General features: G+C 34.0%; 2 protein-coding genes across 2 annotated transcripts; both read left to right on the top strand.

Moving 5' to 3' along the window:
* Positions 1-616: 616 nt before the first annotated feature.
* LOC11430059 (sister chromatid cohesion protein SCC4) lies at positions 617-10,409 on the top strand. The gene is made up of 13 exons (XM_003616036.4): positions 617-928; positions 1,007-1,170; positions 3,591-3,732; positions 4,163-4,279; positions 4,426-4,927; positions 5,465-5,503; positions 5,600-5,721; positions 6,903-7,049; positions 7,258-7,347; positions 7,455-7,579; positions 7,876-8,081; positions 9,551-9,675; positions 9,768-10,409. Exons 1-13 carry the CDS (start codon positions 716-718, stop codon positions 9,960-9,962), a joined length of 2,187 nt encoding a protein of 728 aa, XP_003616084.1. The 5' UTR covers positions 617-715; the 3' UTR covers positions 9,963-10,409.
* A 2,936-nt stretch (positions 10,410-13,345) lies between these two features.
* Positions 13,346-26,139, top strand: LOC11426663 (ABC transporter B family member 25, mitochondrial). Its single transcript, XM_003616035.4, has 20 exons — positions 13,346-13,769; positions 14,098-14,316; positions 15,352-15,526; positions 16,502-16,563; positions 16,791-16,834; positions 17,127-17,229; positions 17,449-17,556; positions 17,642-17,725; positions 17,849-17,909; positions 18,516-18,661; positions 18,908-19,024; positions 20,760-20,845; positions 21,481-21,569; positions 22,130-22,185; positions 22,805-22,885; positions 22,965-23,030; positions 23,134-23,226; positions 23,721-23,785; positions 24,804-24,939; positions 25,526-26,139. The coding sequence occupies exons 1-20, from the start codon at positions 13,548-13,550 to the stop codon at positions 25,667-25,669; spliced, it is 2,157 nt and encodes a 718-aa protein (XP_003616083.2). The 5' UTR covers positions 13,346-13,547; the 3' UTR covers positions 25,670-26,139.
* Positions 26,140-26,520: the final 381 nt, after the last annotated feature.

The raw sequence follows: 26,520 nt of genomic DNA, 5'->3' as shown, positions 1-26,520 counted from the left end.
TGCAATTTTACACCCTCTATTTTATCTTAATTTGGATTTTACCTCCTCTATTTTAAAACTCAGAATTTTACCCTCTTTATTTTAATTTTTTCAAATTTTTTGCCCCCTTTACCACATTTGAGTTCATTTTTGCTGATGTGGAATATATTATATTATTTTCTGGTTTCGCTCATGTTCTTCATAGTAAAATATTATAATATATTCAACGTCAGCACTGCCACATCAGCAAAAATGAATTCAAATGTGGCAGAAATCCTGAAAAATATATAATTTGAGGTAAAATTTTGAGTTTTAAAATTGAGGGGATAAAATCCAATTAAAGTCAAAATAGTGGGGTAAAACTGCATTTAAATTAAATAATTTAGTAGAATCCGAATGTGGTTATAAAATCAAAACGAGGGTAAATAATGAGATAGAACATGAATAATATATTTCCCAAAACCAACATAATTAAAGATTGAATTGATTTATTACACTTTCATCAAGATAGATTAACAAATCTAAACCAATTGATCATCGATCAACAATTGAGATCTTTTTATTATATTCAATCAATTTAAAAATATGAACCAATATTTGGATTAACTACAACTTAAAAATGTGTGATTTTTCTACTACCAAAGGCAAGAGCACAACAATAAAAAACAAAGAAAACCATTGAAACAAAAAAAAAAACATAATCAGAAAACAAAAGCAAAGAATCTAAGAAACAAGAATGGAAGCAATAGCAGAAGGACTATGGGGATTAGCAGACCATCACGAAAACCGAGGAGAAATAGCAAAGGCAGTAAAATGTCTAGAAGCAATCTGTCAAAGCGAAGTTTCCTTCTTCCCAATCGTTGAAGTCAAAACTCGTCTTCGTATCGCCACAATCCTTCTTCATCATTCTCATAACGCTAATCACGCTAAATCTCACCTCGAACGTTGTGTTAGTATCTTCTTCCTTAACCCCTTGTTCCAATTTGATGTTTTTTTTTTTTTATGGGTTTTTGTTTTTTTGTTGTAGCAATTGTTGTTGAAGGCTATACCGTCTTGTTTTGAGTTGAAATGTAGAGCTTATAGTTTGTCGAGTCAGTGTTATCATCTTGTTGGAGCTATTCAACCTCAGAAACAGGTTTTGTTTAAGGGTCTTGATCTTGCTGCTGCTTCTGCTGGAAATGGAAATAATGAGTATGTTTTCGTTGCTTTTCATCTTTTACTATTTAGGAATCAAGGTTTTATATATTTTTACTTAGTGTTTCAAGTGAGAACCATTATTTTACTAAGTTACTAGTGTGATAATTAGTTGTGAGCCGGTAACTGATCGTTGTTATTATTTTAGCATTAAGTTGCGTGTAGTAGATACAAAGTGGGATGAGTAGTTAATGAGTTGAGTGATAAGGTGGTTGAGGGTTTTACGCGATCCATTTAGTCTCTTAAAAAAAATAATAGCCAAATTAGTCGCTAACATTTTTACACTGAAGGCAAATTAGTCCCCGGCTCATTATAACAGAGGGACTTATTTGTCCCCAATTTGAAAATGTCAAGGGCTAGTTTGGTATTATTTTGTATCAGGGAGCAAATTGGGCTGCGAGAAAATTGTCCGGGACCAAATATTAACAATATTAACATTTGTTGTTTGAAAAATACATATTGTTGTTGTGTGTAATTCTAGATATTGTGAAGTGGAAAGTCATTGTCCAATAGTGGTTAATACAGTTTCAGTTGTGGTTAAATTGCAGCCGTGGACCAATTTTTAAAACTATGGAATGGAATTTGTGCTTTGTTCAACAGTAGGGTTTTTAGGAAAAGATTCGTAACTTCAATTTTGACTGCAATATGAAGGTTTTTGATATTTCTGCGGTTGTAAATAATACGAAGAAATGTGATGACATCTTGATTTAATACCTTGCTCAAGGACGCCTTTTTTATAATTAGTTACCTAGCAAAAATTGTTATGCCGCGGCCCAGATAGTGTTTTTGGTCATTTTCTAAAACCCCGATAGGTCTCCATCTTGTTGTCATCTTAGATATTGCGCAGAAATGCAATCAAATGTGGTTGATACAGTTTTAGTGGCAGCCAAATTGCGGTCGCAGAGACCAAAAATCATGATGTCGTGACAAGGGTCGCAAACATTTTTTTTAAACCTTGAATGGAATACCATCTTTTTTCAACAATAAGAGGGTTTTATGAAAAACTTGGCAACCACAATCTGGGTTGTTGTATCAAATTTTTCATGTCTCTACAATCACAAATAATAACAAGTATTGCGGTTGCAACCACAGTCTTGATTACCAATGAGTTTTGTTTTTTGGTTTTTGTTATATCTTGCTTTCTTAGTTATTGGATTAATTAATCCTCATTTGCGGACAATAGCTTTGTAGGTTGTGTTCAAAAGGGCTTCTTACCCTTATTTGAATGAATATATATAATTATGATTTGCTTGCTATTTTGGACAATGTTTGAACATATTAGCATGTCTGGTTTAGCTTTTGGAAAGGGGTCAAACGGGCTTTTGAACAAAGCTAACATATTGTTGCTTTTATAAAAAGTGCATTGGGAAGTTTATTTATTTATTTCTATTTGGTTCCATTGGAATCTAAATCAAACAGACTAGTTATTACAACAAATAAGAATTGGGGTAAAAACTGTAGCGTCAATGATCAGAAGCAATATCTGAAACAGATGTTAAAAAACAGTACCGAACTATAGGGATACGGAAGATCCTCCTCCAAGTCTAAAAGAACTTGTTATAAATATAATTAGTTACTCTGTGAGAGATGGGTAGCCCAACTGGTTTGAGCTAAGGGTTTAAAGAATTGGAGGACCTGAGTTCAAACTCTGGTGAAGGAGAAAAATACTAACATTGGCTATTTCAAATAAAAATAGTTCCTTCCTAACATTCACTCTCTCTTCTCTCTCTCTCTGCCTCCCTCCCTGCCTCTCTAGTTAACTAATTGTTACTGCCATGCTTTTAACCGAGGTCTGCTATCACAGTAGAGCTATAGATAGTTAATAATAGTTGTATGCTCCTTCTATAAATTATGACAAGCTTGGTGCGTATATTTATATGTTTTAATTTAACTTGAGAGTGTTTGTGTGTTAAGACAGTAGCTGTAGCATGTATATGGTAAATACCAAATAGTTATGGAAAATGCTGGTTAGTATAAATGGAAATTCACAAATTGTAACTTTTACACCAGAGTGTAAATTATGAAGGAAATGTCTGATGTTTTTTCTTTCCATATCCCCTATTATTTATGCTTGTCCCTCTTTTCACACATTCATATCATTTGTTGCATACTAAATATCAAAACTCAATACTAATTCTATACCTATACAGCTTTACCTACATTTTCAGCTTGAAAATCACCTTTTACTTTTTCCACATGAGTATTCGTGTCTGATAATATATATGTCAAAGGTGTTCAATATATGATGTTGAATATTGATGAACAACTGGTAAGCTTAATTTTTTTTTTTAATTCATAAATTCTGGGTCTGGAATAGTAAATTATTTATCACATACTCTTATCACATATGTTTATAAATTATTGCCAATTTGACTGCATTATTGCATGTTCATAGTTTTTTGTTTATTTTATTGAAGGATTTCAACAAAGTTGTGGTCTTGCAACTTCAACTCACAGCTTGCAAATGCTTTGTCAATTGAAGGAGACTACCGGGGTTCAATCTCCGCCTTAGAATGTGGATATGCCTGTGCTACTGAAGTACGCTACCCAGAGTTGCAGGTTAGTAGTGAAAGGCTACAAGAAAAGACATCTCCTTTGCTCCCTTCTTTACTCTTTGCATCCGATTCATTAGTTTACTTAATTCTTACAACTAATACGTAGAACCTTCTGGAAGCTGTCTTTAAAATACCAAAAGCCTTAAAATAACCTTTTTAATAATTTTTTTAATTAAGTTATAACTTAAATACAATTAAAACTAAATTGAAAATTTTAAATGAATAAACTCCTTCTTTTTTCCTTCCCTTATCATCACTTTCATCTTTTATACCAGCTTCTATTATGACAATTTTACTACTTTTCACACATGTTGCATTGCATGTGTGCAATGCTCTAGTTTGCTAAAATAAAGGGTACTCCAGTTGTGCTTTTAGTTTGCTATAATAATGCCATCTGACCGTCTGTAATTCCTTGTGTTATCATAATGGACCAGATGTTCTTTGCCACTTCATTATTGCATGCCCACCTCATGCAATGGGATGATGATAATTTGGTTGAGCAAGCTGTTAATAAATGCAATGAGATTTGGGAGTCAATTCAGCCAGATAAAGTGAGTGCCAATGTTCTTTAGTTTCTTGCTTTTCTGTGTAGACACTATACACCCACAGACATGTGCATGTTTGCAACTGAACTCTTCCACGAGTCCTTTTTTAACTTAATCTAACACTTCCCTCTTTGCTTCCACACAATCCTCAGAGACAGCAATGCCCTGGCTTGCTCTTTTATAATGAATTACTGCACATATTCTATCGTACGCGGGTATGTGATTACAAGAATGCTGCACCCCATGTTGACAATCTGGATGCTGCTGTGAGGGCTGAAAAGAGGCAAACACAACATATGCAAGAGCTAGTGAAGGAGCTCAGTGTTTTAGATCAAAGTCTTTCCAGGTCTGATCTTCACTACAGGGAAAGGGCAGCGTTGTCTGAAAAGCAAGCAATGATTCAAGAACAGCTGAGAAACATGAATGGGTTCAGTTCAATTGGGAGGGACTCTCTTGAACCAGTATATTTTGGGAATGGCAGAAGGACACTAGGAGATAAGCTTCAGTTAGCACCACCTCCTATTGATGGGGAATGGCTTCCTAAAAGTGCTATCTATGCACTAGTTGATCTGATAACTGTTGTATTTGGGCGCCCAAAAGGACTTTTTAAGGAGTGTGGAAAGCGCATACAGTCGGGGATGCGTATAATTCAAGGTTGTTCAGCAACTGTTTTTGCTATTTGTGTTTGCATAAATTTTACTTCTTTTGGCTTTGGATTGATTTATTGCTTGTGGCATATATCACTAGACTGCAAATACAAGGGCTAATTTTGAATCGAAAATAAAAAATGGCTATGATATATGAATCAAATATGTATCAATATGCTGTCCAAATTAGTCGCTGATGATTTTTTATGTTGTCCGAGTTATACCTTTTTACTTGCACTTTCACTGCCTATCATCGTTACTACTTGCCAGATATTCTTTATGTCCAACCACAGCCGTGGAATGTCTTTTCTGTTGGTTTCTAGGATTTAATGTTAAAAGCATTTTTGAAACATCATTTGATCAGAAGCATAACTCCTTTGGATTATTCTTTCTGAAAGCGTCATCAATGAGTTGATTTGTTTCTGTTATTTGTGCAAATAGATTTCCTTATTATTCATTGCTGTTTTGCATTGCTGTGGAGACCGGATAATTCTTGCCGCTTTAGACTCATTTTCCTCATGGAAATAATTTTTCTTTCTTGCAGATGAGTTATTGAAGCTTGGAATTACTGATGGTGTCAGAGGTGATATTCATTATTCTTATTTTACCTACAAGATTTTTATGCTTTCATGCAAACAACAATTCATATGAAACCTTGTTGAACTTTCTTATTTAGCAGAAGTGGACTTGCAACACTCTTCTATCTATATGGCTGGAGTATACTTAATGCTTCTAATTCAGTTTCTTGAAAACAAAGTGGCCATAGAGCTCACACGAGCAGAATACGCTGAAGCGCAGCAGGTTGGTTATGTCCCTGTTGTGTTTATATATTTGGGTTCCTGTTGTATATTGTGTGAGCCCTAAGGACGAGCAATGCTATTAACGGCTTATTGTGGTTCTTAAAAGGGCAACCCGGTGCACTAAAGCTCCCGCATACACAGGGTCCGGGAAGGGCTTATTGTGGTTCATGATGACAGGAAAATAAACTCACAAAGTATACTAAAAATGTTGTAGAACACATTTAAAAACACAAGTAGGAAAAATAGAAGCCCTTTAAACAAGAAGACAAAAAATATCATATAATAGAAATTCAACAACAAATAAAAGAAGTAGGACAAGGATAATATTCTTTTTGCAGAACATAGACTGAGAAACTTACAATTTACAAACAGAGAAACAGTGTGAAAGAAATAGAGAGAGATAGACAGTAAGAGAGAGATATGCATAGCAGAATAATAGGACAAGAAAGGAATGGTGGAACTTAGAAATATGGAAAAATACATAATACAAAAGGAGGAAAACAAAACATGGTTTGCTTGTAACAATGATATACTTGAGAAAACTGAAGTCATTGGCGATAGGCTACGCACTGGAGAAGTGCTGTTCACCAAAGATGGGCAATTGAGAGATGATAGAGATGTGTGGGTGAGAGGCAACAGAGAAGTGCAAGTGATAGATGGCTAAACCATTCAGTGAGTTGAGTGTAAAATAGGTTTTTAGCGTTTAAAACAGTTTGGATTTGTTTTTCCCATCTTTATTTTCTTTTTTATGTTGATTTGGTGCTTTTTCTACCGTCATGGAAATAGTGACTTACATGTAAAAGCCACCCCAACATGGCTTCAAAGTGGCATTTTGGCTCAAAATTGCCACGCCATTCTCTCATGACCGTCATTTAAGAATGAGGGTGGGATTGAGAAGATGTGATGGCTTGCATTTTATTCTGTTAAACTTCAAATCTCATTTAATATCCACCTTATTAGGTGGCTTGCTTCTGGTGATATTTTTCTTGTACTATTGTAGTGGATTTGAAAGCTGGCAGTGAATTTGCATCCTGTTATACTTCAAATTTGATATTATTAATGGCATTCTGTGCTAATTTAAAAATTGTTTGGTGTAGTGGATTTGAAAAATCGGCTGTGAATTTGCATCCTGTGATATTTCAGATTTGAAATTTATTAATGGTATTCTGTGCAAATTTTCAGGCTTTGGTACAGATGAAAAATTGGTTCATGCGGTTTCCGACTATATTACAGCCATGTGAATGCATCATTGAGATGCTTAGAGGCCAATATGCTCATTCTGTTGGCTGTTATAACGAAGCAGTCTTTCATTACATTGAAGCAGTCAAGGTATATATAGGACATATATCTATAACATGTATGTAGTATTTTTGTGGTGATCAAGACATAGTCTTTTCAGTTTTTTCAATTGTGATACATTCATATGCTGGTTTAGCTTACTTAAGATAACGCCAAGGTTTTTTGTTTAAATAATGATATGAACTGTTGATGGGGATAATTTAATGGTCGTCCTAAAAAAACTTCATATTTTGTGTAGCTCACGGACAGCAAATCAATGCAAGCTATGTGCCAAGTTTATGCAGCTGTTTCTTATATCTGCATTGGTGATGCTCAATCTAATTCACAGGTGCAGTAGTACCTCTAATTGAATTGGTGCTACTTTTTTTTTTTTTTTTGACGCAGGTTGATCTCACGAGCATTATTTTTTTTAACCAAAACATAGTTTTCCTGCAGGCACTTGATTTGATTGGGCCAGTTTATGAAGTAATGGATTCTTTTGTAGGAGTTAGAGAGAAAACAGGTGTTCTTTTTGCTTATGGTCTTTTATTGATGAAGCAGCAGGATCTACAAGAAGCAAGGTAATTTTTGTTCAAATTTGTTCAGGGTTGTCTGTCTTGATATGAGTCTCCAATTTATAGTCTTGTTTGTATGGCAAACCTTTCTACTTTATATAACTATTTGATATAAATGTTTTAACTCAATGCAAAAGATTTGCCCAAAAGATCCCCAGTTTAACTATCGACACTCGATTCTTTTATTTCAATGGTTCAGTTAATTAAACATTACATGGGCACAAACAATAAGAATAGTTTCTGCGCCTTAGTTTGATGTTCTATTTCTTCCTCTTTCCTCTAAGTTGCAATTTTTTTTGTAGAATTCGCTTGGCGAAGGGATTGCAGCTGACACATACTTATTTGGGGAACCTTCAACTTATTTCCCAATATTTAACAACCCTTGGCAGTTTGGCCATTGTATTGCGTGACACTGTACAAGCCAGGGAGATTTTGAGATCGTCTTTGACCTTGGCAAAGAAGCTTTGTGATGTTCCTTCTCAAATCTGGGTGCTGACTGTTTTGACAGGTACTTCTCTTAATAGTTTTTTTTTTCTCGTAGCATCATTTTTATTACTTTTAAATGTGTTCAAGTTATAGTTTGGGAAATAGATCACACTATTTTATTTTTTGTCTGTATTTAGATAGCTTCCACTGTGTCTTTCATTTCTTGCAGTTTTCTCTGTTCTGGTTTGTTGATAAATGTTGTTTAAGAGTTACTGGTATGTAAAGTTGGGTGTCTTTTATCTCTAAACTGCATGGGCTTATTGTCTACACGAATTGCAATGAAAAAGTTAACTTAATTACAATACTTAATACACATCTTCCTAAAACACAGTTTTCCCCACACGTAGGATAATCCTTTTTAGTAACCCCTCCCCCTGTTTTAAACTATTCTATAAGTTGATTATATTCTTAGTGAGTTGTTATTTTTTCATATCCTCAATACCTCGTTAATCTCTGATTTAGTATAACTACTTGCAAAAATTTCCCCCCAGTTCCTTTCTCTCCTTGTGCTCATTTCTAACCTTGCTAATCTTATCAAGGAAGCAGGTTCCCTTCAAAGTCAGGATTTCATCATGTGAATTGGATTAACTTAATTGGTATAAGTGATCTGATATAGGTCTGTAGATTCTGTAAGGAATCATTTCCTGATATGTGTCAGATTTTTAGCAGATAAGGCTACATTCATTTATTTTTACACTGTTCTCTTGATGCTTATAAAAAAAAACATTGTTCTCCTGACAAGAATTTGAAGTTTCCCTAAAAAAAAAAATTGAATTTGAAGTTATCATTGCTTAACCAGTGAGAAATTCAAGATAGTAGGGGAAAGTGTAGCAGATAGATTCTTTATAATAAGGAAAAACCATAGAGGGAGTGTTTTGTGAACTGCAAGTGTTACTGAATGACTGAATGTGTGTTGATTTTATCCATGGTTGTCAAACTCCTCACTTAATCATAAAATCGTATGGATTTATGACTCTAGTTATCAAAGGTGAGTCAGCTTGCTTACAAAATTGTTAAACTTTGGCTGTTTTTTTATAGATTCGCATATTATCACAGGTTTGAGGGTGTTTGAACTAGTCAATTACATAATGGTTATTTTCTCCCATGCATGCCTAAAATGACAATGGCCAAGTTTTTTTGTTTGAAAACCTAAAATGCAACAGTTGAATGCTAAGGTTAAGTGGTGCAAAAAACATTAATTTCAGTGTTGCCATGGTAGTTAAAATCCCGATTCAATTCATAAGCCCACTCGATCTTACAATCTTCTACGAGTTGAGTCTATGGAGATTTAATGAGTTTTCGTAGAATCATGTTTGATAACTTTGATTCAAACCATTGGGCAAGTATTTATACAGGACTAACTCGGTAATTGGCCGACACATTAGCTGTCAGATAGTGGCGATGAGCGGGGATGGATGGATGTGTTTTCTTTATTTCTTTATTGTAAAAATAAATAAAAAATTGTCTGAATATGCTTATTGGTTCTTGCAGCTTTATATAAAGAATTAGGAGAAAGAGGAAACGAAATGGACAATGCTGATTATCAGACAAAAAAATCTGAAGACCTGCATAAGAGGCTGGCTGATGCACAAGCGTCCATTTATCATATTGAAATAGTAAGCTCATCTTGACAAAGCAGCACTATGTCTGATTCTCTGTATTTAGATTTTTTGTTAATTATATTCTGGTTCACCGTTTTGATTAACAGATTGAGAGAGTAAGATTTGAAGTTCCACAATTACATGAGTTGGAAATCAAGCGTGCAATGGCAGGCCCAAGCATGGGAGTTAATAATCTTGATATTCCAGAATCTATTGGCCTTCCAGCACAAGCACCCGTTCCATCATCAATGCTAGTTGATATAGATGGTAGTGGTAGAAGACATGGAAAATGGAGAATTTAGTGTTTTCCTCATGAAAGTGAATCCGGTATATTATTGTGAATTAATTATTATAGGTAATTGCTCTAAGGTGCTAGCAGGTTGAAGAGTTTCACCAGAAAGGTTTCCATCTTACCTCAAGGCTGTCTGTCAAGTATGACTCATTGTTTGAGATCCTGTACAGTTAATTTAGTATGTACTCATCAAGTTACATGAGCAGGATAGATGGTAGAACTCACTGGTTGACATGTTAACATTATAATAGGGTTTTTGTTCTATCAAAAGAGAAAATAGTGGAGTAGGTTTTCCAAGGTTGTTAAGTTAGAATTTCTTGTGTTCGATTCAGCTATTTATAACACTTTTTTAGTTCACAGATGCAAGAGTGTTAAAGAAGTAGAATTTTATGTATAGCACATTTGGATGAAACGTGACAAAATTAAATATTTATGACACAGAATTTCATTTGCACTATATCCTTTTCCTGTCCTAGTTTACTGCAATGCAATATAGAGTTTCTGGAGCTGAGATATTTGTATTTTATTGATTAAAGATTGAAAAATAGGAATGATGAGTATTAAGTTGGATTAATCGTAGACAAAGTGAATGAATCCTTTTTGTAAGACTTAGTTGCAGTAATCGTAGATATATCATAGATGATAGAACTGAGTTTAAGTTCTGGTTGGTAAGATTAAACCGCTAATGGAAGGTTTAATTATTGTGTATAAGTGTGTTTGATTAAAGTGGAGTTGTTTGATAATAGTACTTCTCTCTCGAGTTTATAATGTTTTTTTCCTCGACACAATGTGTTGGTTTTTGATGCGGTCCTTCTAACAACAATCTTCAATAAAATAAAAAATCACGACATTTTTGACCTTGTCCTCTAGGCTTCTTGCCAAGCCTTCTTGATTCTAACATTAATTCTTGATCAGAATCATCTTGACTTGAACTTTATTGACTTAGATTTTTCTTGACATTAGTCCTCCTGATTCCATTTTTCTTGTTCATTGTTATCAAGATCACAGTATCTACTCATAGTCTTCAAGATCACTGACCTCTCCAACTCTTTTGTTCTTAATTAATGATTTAAGAAGGCCTAGATGCACTTCATATATATGTCATGTTGTGCTGCATTTGTTCATTCTTTAAAGTACAAGCTTTTATCAGAAATGCACAACCATGTGTTTCTTTCATTCAAGAATATCAATCACTTGCATATAAAAGTTTATTCATGCATTACGTGTTTTTTCTTTTAGGATATTACTTGTGTATTCTAAGTGCAACTCCAACGTGAGTTTTTAGTGGGTTTGTTGATGTTTCATAAATGTTCCTGAAGGATTCACTATGCTACATATGACTTTTATTGTGTAAAATCAATTCTTATACAAGCAATTGGTTCTCATAATTTTAATGTTAAGGTATTCCCTTTCATAGCTTTTTAAAAGAAGTAACCTTATTATATCTATAAATTTTTACTATCGTTAATTAGTAATAACTATCTTCACAAAAAAGCTGTTAAACAAAACAATAAGAGTTCTCCTTTTTAAATGATATTTTCTATATACATAAGAGTAAATTACACCCTTCTTCCTTTAAAGATGCTTGAATTACACTCTCTCTTCTTATGTTAAAATATACACTCCACTCTCTTTTTTTTTAGGAAAAATATACACTCCACTATCTTCAAAAGTAAAATTTATAATCTCCTCCCTTATAAGATGCTTGCATTACCCCTTAATAATTAAATATGCATTACACTTTAATCTATTTTAATATAAATAAATATTTTTATGATATATAATAATTTTGAACCACCATTTGAGAAAAATAAATTCATTTCTTTATAATTTAAATATCAATGATAATTAAATTTAAATATTTTTCTATTAGTTTTATAATTTAGAGTATAAAATTAACTTTTAAATAACCATACTTTATCATCTTTAGTAACTTTTTCACATATTTTAATTTTATTTTGGGTTGTTTCATTCTATAATAGGGTTTAAGACTATGTTAATGAAATTGTGAATAAAAAATAGCGAAAAATATGTATACAAATTTTGATTATATTAAAATGGTTTCGCAATACCATTTTTTTTTTGAGGTGTATTAGATTATTTTTTATTTTTGCTAGAATATTAGAAATGGAAAAAAAAAATATTGAGGGAGTAAAATGTAGATTTTAACATAGGAATATGAAAACAAAACAAGGAATCTCCCCCCTTTCTTCCTCTCTCTCTTCTCTCCTCATCAAACCCTAGCCGTCACCATTCTCTTCTTCTTTTCTTTTCAGAGGGGTGATTTAGGGTCAACTTTGACCCAAAAATCACCCCTCCGACTTGTTTTTTCCTTCTATCCTAATTGAATAAGTGATTTCACATATTTTCTGTTTTATTTCGTTTGTTTTTGTGATTTCGTCGTTTCTGAACGACTCTGTTGGTTTTGATTTCCCGTCTTTGTGCGGTGTGTTTTTGATTTCCCGTCTTAGTACGGTGTTTATTTAATTCAAGTTGAAAGATTAGCTTTGAGCAAGTGCAGATCCGATCGATGACAATAACTTTGGCGTCGTCAACATTGCAGATCCGGAGACATGAGTATTCCGAAAACATGAATATAGTCATATTTGTAGGCATAACTACTTTGCCGTTTTATGCTATTAACATGGATGTATTGAGTTTGTTCACAGATTCATCCATTTTGTTTTTAGCGAATTTGAATTCGTATTGTATCGATGTACACTGTCAATTTGAATGAATGAATATCGTTTACTTTTGTAAAAAAAAAAAAAAATAAGAGAGGAGAAAAATGTAATTCAAGCTTCTCTTATGTGATGGGAGTGAAATATTTTTTAATATATTTTGAACAATAAGAGAAGAAAATGTATATTTTAGCATAAAAGATGATGAGATTGTAATTCAAGTGTCTTTAAGAGAATCATTGTGTAATTTACGAGTTCAGATATGCTCCATTTAGGCTAAGCTCCAATTACTCCATTTAAGGTTTGGATGTAAGACATGTGACAAAAAAATATCTAACTGTTTAGATCTTAAATTAAAAAACAATAAAAGATTGTTGCGATATGAGAGAAGAAGGGAACATGATTTGTTTGTTATTATTATATATTTTTATTAAACAAATATTTGTTTTTTAATTTAAAATCTCAACCGTAAGATATTTTTTTGCCATGTCTTGCATCCAAACTCTAGTAAACGGAGTTTAGCTTAAATGGAGCACACCAAAACTCTTAATTATAATTATAAATTGAATCCATAATCATTTGCTTAAATGACTAAAATATTTTAACCAAATCATTGTTTGAATTACCATTTTTTTTTAGGGTCATTTCCAGAATGCGAATTCATTGAAGCATGAAAACGTGATCGTAATATAACGTGTCGTGTCTTATTGTCGAATTGAGGAATGAATAGAACATTGACTTACTAAAAAAAAAAAACTCCAGTGCAAAATCAAATGAATGAACTTCACCCAGAGAAAGGGGAAAGGGGCCAATAACACTGATTCATTCAATTTTATTACCCGCTCAACAACTCTCTCTCTCTCTCTCTCTCTCTCAATCGATACAGAAGAGAGAAAAAATTTCAACTGTAAACAATGCTCGCCGCTGCTTCGAGGCACGCCAGGTACACACCCGGCCGCAACAACCGTGTCCGGTCACTCTTAAACGCTTCCGGCATCACCACCGGTTACTCAATTCCCACTTCAAATGGAATCAGTTACAGTTACAGTTACAGTAACCTCAACACCAGAACTTCCCCAAGCTTACTCTTCTCTATCAAAGCCTTTCTCTCCGATCCATCATCATCACATAACAGAGTAATAATTTCATTCATTCCACAACCTGTTTGTTCAAATGTCTAACTCAATTTTTCCTTTCATTTTAATTTTTGTTTTGAAAATTCAGTGGTTTTAATCTCTTTAGATGATGGTATGACACTTCTGTTCTGATGACACTATTCAATTATTATGACATTTTCTTATATAATTACCACTGTCCTAGTGTCAAGTGTCCGTGTTTGTGTCAATGCTTCATAGGTTTTAATCTACACTTTTTGATAGAAGGCGTGTCCACATGTGTTTCATGACACTAACACATGTGATTACATTTTGATTTTGATTGTGATTTGGAAATTGTGTGGAACAGAGTTTGAAGGTAGATGGAAGAGCGTTGTTTTCAACTTCAGCTAAAACTGATGAAGGAAGTCAGAGGAATAAAAAAACTGATTCTAATGTGGCTAAATCGCCTCCAGGTGGTGCTGATTTAAGGATCCTAAAATCGCTTGCTGGTTACCTTTGGATGAAAGATAATCCCGAATTTCGGTTTCGGGTTGTTGCTGCATTGTGTTTACTTGTTGGAGCCAAGGTTTGTAATTTTGTTACTTACTTAGGGGACTAAGATAAATAGCTTAATTAAGCATTTATTATATAAAATACTTATTGTATAAGTGCTTATGTAAAAGTTGATTCTACAATTGTAGAGAGAATGAGAGAAACACTCATTGTATAAGTGCTTATGTAGATGTTATTATTTTTACAATTGTAAAGAGAATGAGAGAAATTGTGCATATGCCCTGTATTAAATAAATTGTCATGGGAGATTATGAAAATAAATAAATGAACTAGTAAATACCCAAAATTTGGAATCCAGAATTTTAGGACTGAACCAACTTAGTTCATATTAACAATATTCTAAAAGATTGCCGATATTACAAAATGTTAGTCAAATTCGTCCATCTATTTGTATTTCCAGGGACTAATTGTAATGTTAGAGATGCATTTCAAACTAAGTGAGTAGTGTTAGGGATGTAGTATTTGATAACATATCCAAATAATGGGACAGACCTGAGTAACATTATACTATTTTAGGCAGCAATTTGGAAAATTGATAATGGGAGGACTAAATTGATACAGTACTACAATTTCAGGGACCAAATTGGGTATTTACTCGAAATAAATTGAAAACATCTTATGGCAATATCATAAGCTATTTTGAACAATTAGACAAGTACTAATGCCATAACAAGTTAAGCCCAAATTAGCTCTTCTAGACGCCCTCTTCTTTATTGTGTTGTGGTTAACTATTTAATTCACTGATGTTTTTTATTTATTTTTTATTTTGAAATGTCGTAACTTTCTGATGTTGATTCAGTGTTGTTAAATAGCGGCGCTATACCGCTATAGCTTAGTGGAATTGACAAACCGCTATTCTTCCTTAGTACGCTATTTTGAAATGTAGTGCTATAGCCCTATTGTGTAGTTGAATTCTAACAATCCGCTGTTTTCTGCTACCCATGACTGACAACACTATGCTGTTTAGTGGCCCTTGTTGTTGACAATTGATCGTTGCTGCTAAGTCACTTACACTTCTGATGATTCATGCTCTATTTTCATCTTTCAGGTTGTGAATGTTCAGGTCCCTTTCTTATTCAAGCTTGCAGTTGATTGGTTGAATACTGCCACGGGCAATGCTGGTCTTGTTGCTTCAAGTCCTACTGTGATGACACTTTTTGCTACCCCCGCGGCAGTGTTAATTGGATATGGGATTGCTCGTTCGGGAGCTTCTGCTTTCAATGGTATTTATAAATGAAATGACTGATATACTTCTTTTTTTTTGTCTACTTATTGAAGCTGGATTTACGTATCGGGATTGACTTTGAAGTCATTATAATTCAAAGTTTCAATGCCTAAGCCTATAAGTGTTTTCAAACACTTATTGAAGTGACATTCTATACTCCATTGAAGTGACATTCTATACTCCTCGGATTTGGACCTATATTCATGTTAAAGATTTAAATTTTGCAATTTTTCAGAAAAACAAAATATATTTTGAGAAACATTGAGAAAGACAAGTTACTCAACCAGTAGTGCAAGCAAGGATAAAGTATACATATATAAGAGCTGAAATGAATTATGAAATCAAAGCAAAGGAAAAGATGGAAATAGGAGTGAAGTAGTGCCATGACAACTGCAACACCCTTGAAGCAGACATGCTCATAATATTGTGACACAAATTGTAGGCAAAGAAACATCTTTAAAGATGCCGAATTCTCAGAAAACTAATTAAATCTTCAATAAATAAGTACAATTTGTCAGATGAACCTTCAATGACTGAGCCCATGAGCTTAAATAACAAGTTCTCATCTGATAGTTACCTAAGCTTCCCAACTTATTAAGAATCACAGAAACCTGGAAGTATTACTTCAAGTTCAAACACTTCGAGAGCATAGTCAAGCCCAATAATTACCCAAGGTTTGATCTTCCCAAAAGGGAATGAAGTATTACAAAAATTGCTCAAATCATGGTAGTTAAAATCCCGTTTTGAATCGTAAAATCCCACGATTTTGTGATTATGCTTGCCCTCAGCAATTAAGAGTATACACATAATCCTAGTTTGGTGGAATCGCCCCTGCTAATTGTTGAGTCAGATACCTATGATCTTTGAAACATTTATATATAGTTACTTTTATCCATGTTTCTTTGTGAAGAGCCTTGATTTTCAAGATTCATTATGTTGACTTCTATTTAAACGATACTACTAATTGTGGCAGAACTGCGGACTGCTTTGTTTTCTAAGGTAGCTCTGCGAACAATTCGTTTAGTTTCAAGAAAGGTATGCTTCTTTCATGAATTTGGTTCATCTGATAAGTAAAATTATTTTCTGTAAATTTGTTTGAATCAATATATTACAGTTTTTTATTTGATTAAACAATTGTGGTGTATTCCATAAAAAAAAAAAAAGAAGTTCTGGTGTATCTTCCACCTATTTTTCACAATCATAGAATAGTTGGTTGTATGATGTCACGGTATTCGATTAATGTTAGTAGCCAACTATTGCAGGTCTTTTCACATTTGCATGACCTTGACCTCCAATATCATCTAAGGTATGGCTTCTTCTATGCAGAAATGGCTAATCTGTCTCGATCTTTACATATGTGCGTGAGTGAATGAATGATTGAGAAAATTCAGAAAACCCAAGTTTGATTACACAAGTAACTGCTAACAGTTAAAGAGCAAATAATGAAATACTGAAAAGAAGGATAACATATCAGAGAAGAAAGACTTCTCTGCTCAGTGGCTAATATTCACCTCTATTTATGCTTTTCTTCTGCTTGTGGGTGTGTTGTCTATTGTTTCACTGTGTTTGCCTCTCAACTAATTATTTTTTTTTTTCAGTCGAGAAACTGGTGCATTAAGTCGAATAATTGATCGTGGTAGTCGTGCAATAAATTTCATTCTCTCCGCTATGGTGTTCAATGTACTACCTACCATAATAGAGGTATGTCTCAGTTTTTTTCTTGTTTCTTAGGTGACTCATGTTTTTCCCTTGTGTAGATCATTTTGGATCATGAAAGATATTTAGTGGGAATTGTATCTTCACCTTTGACTTCCTGGTGTCTATGTTTTCATTAAATATTTTACTAAATTATTTTATCATCCCAACTCTTGCTTCTTTCTTTTTGAACAACTTCAACAGATTTAACTCATATCCGTCCAGATATCTATGGTATCAGGTATACTGGCCTACAAATTTGGAGCACCTTTTGCGTGGATTACATCCTTGTCAGTTGCTGCTTATGTTGCTTTTACACTTTCTATCACACAGGTATCATGCTTTGAACCAATCTAAACATGGCAGCATAAATGGGTTTTTGAAAAGTTCTTTAATTTTATGTTTCCTGTCTTTTCAGTGGAGGACTAAATTCAGGAAAGCCATGAATAAGGCTGATAATGACGCTACTACCAGGGCTATTGATTCACTTATTAATTATGAGGTCAGCATTTCATTCACTAACACCTATATTTATATTTATTTATGCTGCTTAATTTTATCTTCAATTTGATTTTCACTTGGATTGATTTTATTTTATTTTTTCATTCTTTTTCTTGTTTTACAGACAGTCAAATACTTCAATAATGAAGGTCATGAAACTGATCATTATGACAAGTACCTAGAGAGTAAGTAATCGGTCTTTGGGCAAATAGAGTTTGAGTTTTTCGACAACTTTTTAAAAAGCTTGGTAGCGTCATTTTTGAAAAAACCCAGTCCCCACATTGACTTGATGCATGACCTAAATAGAGCTTAGGCAATCTTTCTTCACCTTACAAGACGGTTTTGTGGGGTTTATTAAACTTAAAACGTTAGATGGTTTGAGAGCCTATTTTAGATTCGTTATTGATGGAATGATGGGCCGCCTGTATTATTCACGCACCAAGCCCAATAGCCTTGGGTGTGAAGTGGTATATTGGGAAAAATTCAAGTCCTACATTGGCCAGAGGTACAGCCTAAATAGAGATTATAAAGCTAAGACAATTTTCACCTTACAAGCCGATTTTTTGTTGTTGAATTAGACCAAAAGCCTAAGAAGGATCAGAAATATGTTTCTGTCAAGGAATAATAGCTAGATAATGGTGTCTGAAGATTTTGTACAATTTGATTTGTTATTTATTTTACAAAACAACAACGATTGTAGCAGCTTCTCTCATTTCTTTTGGAATGTTTTCTTAGTTCTGATATATGATTTATTTGCTTGTGCTGCTGTGACTTGCGATCTCATTGTTCAGGGTATGAGGATGCTGCTCTGAAAACCCAACACAGTCTCGCTTTGTTGAACTTTGGTCAAAATGCTATATTTAGTGCCGCTCTTTCAACAGCAATGGTTCTGTGTTCTCATGGGATCATGAATGGCACAATGACCGTTGGTGATTTGGTAAATTTTCATCAAATTAAATTCTATGTCGAGGGTAGCTTTTCTTCATTGAAGTTTTTATTAGTTCTTTAATGCATGTATTTTGCTTCAATATTGAGGATCACTTCCTCCCCTCTAATTGTAATTAGTGTCTCTTTGACAACTTAATGTATTTGTTGTTTTGTTTATATACAATAAAGCAAAATATAAACATTCTGTCTGTATTTAATAATCATGACCCGGATAATAATGTAGCTCAATGTGCAGGTGATGGTAAATGGGCTTCTCTTCCAACTATCTCTTCCACTCAATTTCCTTGGTAGTGTTTATCGTGAAACTATACAAAGTCTAATTGACATGAAATCCATGTTCCAATTACTTGAGGTATCTTCCCCATTAAACCTTAAAAAATTATCTTCTCCTTAGATCCTAAATGTGTATTTTTGATTATGGAGTTTCTTTCTTTCATCTGAGTATGCACTATGTGTGAGCATGATATACATATATTACTACGTGTATGTGTTAGGTAGTTCCACTCAATTAGTTGCTACTATTCTATTTGTTAGTTAATTGGAAATAAATAGATTGGGTTAGTTAGAGGGATAGGCTGTAACATATATTCATAGGAGGAAGGGATTAGAGGGAGTGATCTCATCATCATAGGGAACTGCAGACTCGATGTTCTGCAAGTTTGTTGTTGTATTTAAGTAGATTTTCCCTATTCTTTGTAATAAAATACCAGTTTTCTCCTAGTGCTGGTATCTGAGCTTCCACCCTAGGAGTTCTTCATGGGGCATACCTACATAATAAAGACAACAATGGAGTCACTTGGTAGTAAGCTGAACACTAGGTAGGCAATCCCAGATAGCTGCGTGATGCGACCCATCCTGAAGTGGGATACGGTATTGCGGGATGGCCGCTATTTGGTATTTTTTAGACAAATTATACGAATAATACTATGATCACATAGTTAGTGTAAAATTAAACAAATAATTCAAAATTCATGAAGTATATAAGTAATAAAAAATCACAACCCACATGGGTTGGTCTTGTGGGGCAGGCTTGGGACCTTGGAGTGTGCTCCTCTCAAGGTCTTAGGTTCGAATCCTACCGATGCCAATTTCTGACTTTAATTGCCCCCCCCCCCCCCCCCCCCCCTCCTCTAGTGGACGGTGGGATTAGTCTCTGGATTAGTCGGTCCTTGGACCGGATACCGAGTTTTTTTTTAAAAGTAATAAAAAAATCACAAGTATTCATCAAAACATACATTTAAATAACTACAAAATTAAAGGAAACAGAAGGGAGAAAATCAGATAGGGGTCTGAGTGGAAAAGATATCATAACATGGGAAAAAGTCAGAACAGAGAGAGGGGAATAAATAATATCTGAACATAGGGAATAAATCTCAAAATAAGGAGGAGGAAATAATAGCAAAACAGACGAGAAAAGTATCAAAACAGATAGAGGTTTGAGGGGAAAGTCAAAACAGGGAAGATTTCTTTTTTCTTCCGCGCTTATATTAATAGTAATTAATCGGTTTAGGTTTTCCTATTAGTGATGAAATTTCTACATTCTGGTGAGCTTTTGGGTGTACATGGATAAGAGATACAATCTCTCTTACTTTTTTTTTTTGGTGGTGGCCGGGATTCGAACCCCGGACCTTGCATATATTATGCATTGTTCTTCCTTACCAACTGAGCTAAGCTCACGGGGACACAATCTTTGTTACTATGTTCATGATGCAAATTCTAAGAAATTAAAGAATATTATTCACTGTTTTTTTTTAATAAGCTTATTCACTGTTACTTCTGAAGCACGCCTAGGTTAGAATCTTACAAAGTCATCCGAGATAGAAAAGGAAACACACTGATTTTGGATCCCAGGACACTTATGGTTTCCTAGGCCAGAATCCATTATCAAAGGTGTCAATTCTATTGAGGGATCTGTTACAGAATATATAATATTTCCTAATATAGACTGCAATCTAATCAGTGTCAGATTACGATTTTCCTCATGAATTGTTTTAATATAGATGCTGTGTATATGGCCATATTTACTGGTAATTTTGTTTTCCTGCATCACTTTGAGAAATTGCATGTCATTCCTAATATTATTACAGGAAAAAGCAGACATTAAGGATAAAGAAAATGCACAGCCTCTAAGATTCAATGGGGGAAAGATCCAATTTCAGAATGTACATTTTAGGTGCGTGATCGTCCCTTTACTCCATAATAATGCTACCATTCCTTTAATTGACTTTTGGCTAACAAATACAATCTGTTTGATATGCATAAAAATATGGTACTTAAAATGTGAATTTTTTTGTTTCATGTTTAATTTTTAAAATGGTTATGGGACAGTTCATATCTAGAAATAAAATTATTTTAAAATAGTTATGGGACTGTTCAGAACTCTTAAATTTTGTTTCTCCAAGAAACTATGAGACAACTGCTTGTCAGCTTGTCCCAATGTTAACACCACTTAAAAGATAAAATTAAACAATTTTTTATTCAACAGTCATATAAAAAAAAATTCTTAATTCAAAGTCTCTGTTTTTTCTTCTTCTTTTCTCTCTCTTTATCTAAAATCCCATAATTTCAATTAGAATTAACATAAATATGTTAGTTATGAATTGACTTTATGTAACTACGGTACTTAGGGTAGCTGTAATACTTGTGTTGATATTTATATACTCTATATATAATATTCTCTGCTGTGTAGTCCAAAAAATTCTCTTGTGCTTCCCCGTTTTCTTATTTCTCGAAGACAACACACTGATTAAATGTAACTTTCGTGTTTTGACTAATATTTTTGTGATTATATATTGATGCATACTTCAGTTACCTCACAGAAAGAAAGATACTAGATGGAATATCGCTACTTGTGCCAGCTGGTAAAAGTGTTGCAATTGTTGGGACTAGTGGAAGTGGTAAGCTTCACCATGATTAAATTATTTATTTTCTTAAATTGTTTTACTTGCAAAGCTGTCGTTAGAAACTTTTTTATGCTGCGTATGGTCCGAAAGAAAAATTGTTCCATGGATAGATTTTCACCCTTTTAGCAGTTAGCACTATATCACAAATGTTTTTCTTCAAGGCATTAACCACCCCAATCACAAACAAAGTTGCGCCACTGCTTCCCTCTATTTTTCACTGGAAATTAATCTGCGGCTTCTATTATTATCTCACCTTTTTTTGGTTACTTTGTTGAATAATGGACATTGCTATTGTGGTCTCTAAGACATGCTTTAGGCATCTGATGGAAGATCATGGTAGAAAACCCATCCATGAATCACCCTTTTGTATTGAAAGTTAATATCAATCAGATCTTGTGTTATACTGACTTCTAAAACATGAAATGTATCTGTATTCAAATTTGGATATGGTTTTCTATTATATTATCTGGCTCGTGAATTGTCTATGCTTATTATGTGTTTATTTCTGACATGTTTAATTTCTGACATGTTTAATATTCATACACGATTGACAGGAAAATCAACCATTCTCAGAATGCTATTCAGATTTTTTGATCCCCATTCTGGAAGTGTAAGAAATGAATCTAATCTATATTTGGTTAAAACTATATTTCCATGCTATATATGACATTTGATGTTTTCTGTTCTATTTGAATTGATAGACACTAGATTTTTATACATCCGTCCTATATGGCTCTAAAGATGTGTATATTAGAATTTGGGTTGGGCCTAACACAATCCTACAAAACCGGCTTGTAGGGTGAGGACTACCCACCACTCTCAAGCCCAGGGCTAGACATCTGGAGCTTGATCCAAATGACCCGATAGCGGTGACCTGATGGCATGTGACCCAGCATATCTTGGATAGGATCTGATACCATATTAGAATTTGGGTTGGGCCTAATACAACCCTACAAAACCGGCTTGTAGCGTGAGGACTACCCACCCTATAAGCACATTTTCAGGTCATATTTTATCCAATGTAGGACTCTTAACGGTGTACATGAGTTATGTTTTGCATTTAGAGTGTCTTACTTATATCATTATTGCTTATACTAGAGTCCAACGCCATGATTTGTTACATGTAATTGACTCTGCTGAATGACTAGTTTAAAGCTTGGCCGTTACCTTTTATATTTGAGGTGGACTTTGCTTCTCTCACATTCTCATTCACAACTTGTTTTCTACAGATAAAGATAGATGATCAAGATATTCGGGACGTAACCCTTGAGAGTTTACGAAAGTCTATCGGTGTTGTTCCACAAGATACTGTAAGTTAACAAAGCATCTATCTCTTGAATCACGTATTGTTGCCCTTGCAAGTTGTGAAACCTGAGTGATTATGTGCAGGTACTTTTCAATGATACAATATTCCATAACATTCACTATGGTCGGCTTTCAGCAGCAGAAGAGGAGGTAACTTTTGTTGTGCTATACCATTGCTTGCTACTTCACTTTACAAATTTCCTTTGTCAGGTTCTAACTTGTTCTTAGCTGATTAATTACTGTATGCTTACAGGTCTATGAAGCCGCCCGGAAAGCAGCAATCCATGACACCATCATGAGTTTTCCTGAGAAATACGCCACTGTTGTGGGAGAGCGAGGGCTAAAGGTGATGAAACCACTATTTATTTTGGATAATGTTTTTCAGTATTGAGCTTTTATGATATTTTGTTTAGGGTACATATGGTTTTGTTATTGCAAATCTCAAGAGTGGCACCCATAGTAAAGATGATGTATATAAGAGAAAATCCAACATTATTATATGATAACTGATCTAAAATATGCAATTTTATTGTCATGTCATTGGTGTGATGATTGTAGTTTGCTATAGTTTTACTTGATATGGACAAGCACTTGGAGTATTCTCCCTTAATATTTAGCTATCAATGGGGAAGAACCAAGCCACTGAAATACTCCACCGAGTATTCCATAGTACTCAATGTGGGCACCCCTTGACACCCAAGTCCCTTTTGACATGCATGTGGGGAAAGAAAGGGACACAGACCTCACATTACTGTTAGGTCTCCTCCTCTCTAATGTAATACTGTAAATAAAATTTTATGACGCCAATCTCTCAAACTCTCAGTCTGGTTTTTTTAACAGTTAAGTGGTGGTGAGAAGCAACGTGTTGCCCTTGCTCGGGCATTCTTAAAAGCACCTGCAATTCTGTAAGTATTCTGATCATATATATATATATACTGGGGCACATTTTTGTGTTGTGTAGCTTTGTATTTTTTGATTTACTTGGGTCTTGCGCAACTTGAATGATGGCAGATAAATAAAGAACTTTACGGATTTATCACATGTGATATTTGGCTTTTTCATCTTATAGACTGAATCCTATCTTACCTATTGATTATGATGATTGGACTACTTTTTTCATCCAAAAGGCTATTTACTTATTACAAAATGTATTGGATGTGTATTGATTGGTGACCAAATTTCTCATATTTTCTTTGTTTTTAAGATGGTATCATAGCCTCTGACGGTACACTGATGTCCTATTGGGTATACTTATCAGGACAATAGGACAGAATGTGATAAACTTATTGGGGAGGTTTATTTATCTGTCTAATAAATATCTAACATGATTTTTGTCAATTGAAACACCACCACCACCAAGTTTTTTTCTTCTTCCATCGTGTAGGATCAGCTATATGAATCAATTGATATCATTAAGATACGTCACATGTGGCTTCCAAATACAGACAATTTTCCTCTAAATCGGCCGACCTACGGTTTTTCTTGATTTCCCTCTTCCTCTGACTATAGGATTATCCTTTATCTTATCTAACCGGTGCTTCTGTATGCCAAATCGGCACATGCCCAAACCACCTATGTTGAGACTCTACCATATTTTCTGTGATTGTGGGCCTTGTGGCTAGCCCAACTCTGTCTCTAATTGAATTTATAATCCTTGTCTTCTCTTGCCACTCATCCAATGTAATATTCTCATCTATGGGACATTATTTATTTTCTTATTTTTTACTTCATAACATTGAATGTCTTGTAGTTATACAGAAATTGTTATTTAAACATGAGTGGTGCTTTCCTTTTTTTTTCTTCTTCAGATTACAAGTGTTTGTGTTACCATTGTGATGGAGTAGTCATTTTTACAAATTTGATACCCGTGCATACACACACTTATTAGTTCAATTTCTTTTAACTGCCGTGTCTTGCTCGTAGGTTGTGTGATGAAGCTACAAGTGCTCTTGACAGCACAACAGAAGCAGAGATTTTGAGTGCATTGAAGTCATTATCAAACAATCGAACTTCCATATTCATTGCTCACAGGCTCACCACTGCGATGCAGTGTGATAAGGTAAGCTCTATCTAAATTAACATCATTTAGCAGTTCTGATTTTTGTAGACTATATAAGAATGTATAGCTGTTACCTAAAAAATGTATGGTATTTATTATATATTTTTAGAAGAGAAGAGTTTGTGCAAATTATTCTAGAACATATTGAACTGATTTTATTTCAATTAGTAATCTATATGTTGGACCCATCTTCACTGTAAGGCAAGACCCCATAAAAAAATTCATCTTAATCAACATATTACTCCCTCTGTCCCTAAATAAATGACCTAGTTGACTCTGACACACATACCAATGCATATGTTTTATCTTTGATATCTTCAATTCTCCATTAAAAAAAAAATTATAAAAATTTAATATTTTAAAAATACTCATCGAGACGAATCCAACAACATCTTACATGATATTATTTATCTTTGTCAATTAGTATAAAAGTGTGGTCAAAGTATGTCAAATCAATAATGTATATTGTCAACTGGGTCATTTATTAAGGGACGGAGGGAGTATCTATTACTTGGTATGTATATTCCCTTATGCCATTGCATTACTTATATCAAAAGATTTTTTTTTTTTTTTTGGCAATATTCAGATCATTGTTTTGGAAAATGGAAAGGTGGTTGAGCATGGACCACATGAAGTGCTCTTAGCAAATGCAGGAAGATATTCACAGCTTTGGGGACAGCAAAATAATACTATTGATGCAATTGACCCGGCCACCAAATTGGGAGCATAAAGATTATAGAAACCATCTTCCTTTATCGACTCAAGATTGGAAGAAATGCATTGCACAATGTTAATGGTGCATGTATTAAGTCCATTTTGAAGCTCAGCAGTGCAGTGTCAGTCATAAGATCTCTTCAGCACGAGTATCACATTCCTTATTGTTGGGTAGTGCAGCAGGGTCGTCGATTTACTATAATGGTGAATTTGAAAAATTCATACATAATTTATTAGTGTTCAAAAGAACTCATCAGTGTTAGATAAATGAAGTTGGATCGGCTTCTGTAGACAGCAAAATTTTGTATGATATGTAGATTATAAATCGTATTATTGCATATTCTAAGCACTTCTAAATAACAAGAAGCGCTTACCTGTATATGGAGTGCTAGACTGACCAGTGACATGTACCTGCTTATTTTGCAGCTGATTTATTTTTTACATTTTTTTAGAGTGGATTGATTCAGTAATCTTATTCCAGAAAAAGATAGATTGTTCTCTTTCCTCGTGAACCTGTGATTCTTATGAAACCACATTCCAGTAGATTTGATCCTCAAGCGATATTAAAAATATCTATCTAGACTGGTTATTTTTTCCTGTTTTCGACCCAAAGAAGCTCGTGACATTTCAATGATAATGAAAGAAATACCATGAGTAATGTATTGGAAAGTGTCACGAGGAGCTTAAGAGAAATATGTTATAGTTAGAAAGTGAGCACTACTAGTTATAGCATACATAATCGATTACTTACTTACAATCCATTTCCAAAATAACATGTAATAATCCCATAAAAACAAACCATTGAATTGAAGTGCTTGAAAGAGTTTCTAAGCTTTACCCTCCATGAATTTTATTTCTCATGTAGTG

This window comes from Medicago truncatula, chromosome 5 (assembly GCF_003473485.1).
Source record: "Medicago truncatula cultivar Jemalong A17 chromosome 5, MtrunA17r5.0-ANR, whole genome shotgun sequence".
Lineage (NCBI taxonomy): Eukaryota > Viridiplantae > Streptophyta > Magnoliopsida > Fabales > Fabaceae > Medicago > Medicago truncatula.
Note: the sequence above shows the minus strand (reverse complement) of the source record. Positions and strands in the feature narration are given on the sequence as shown.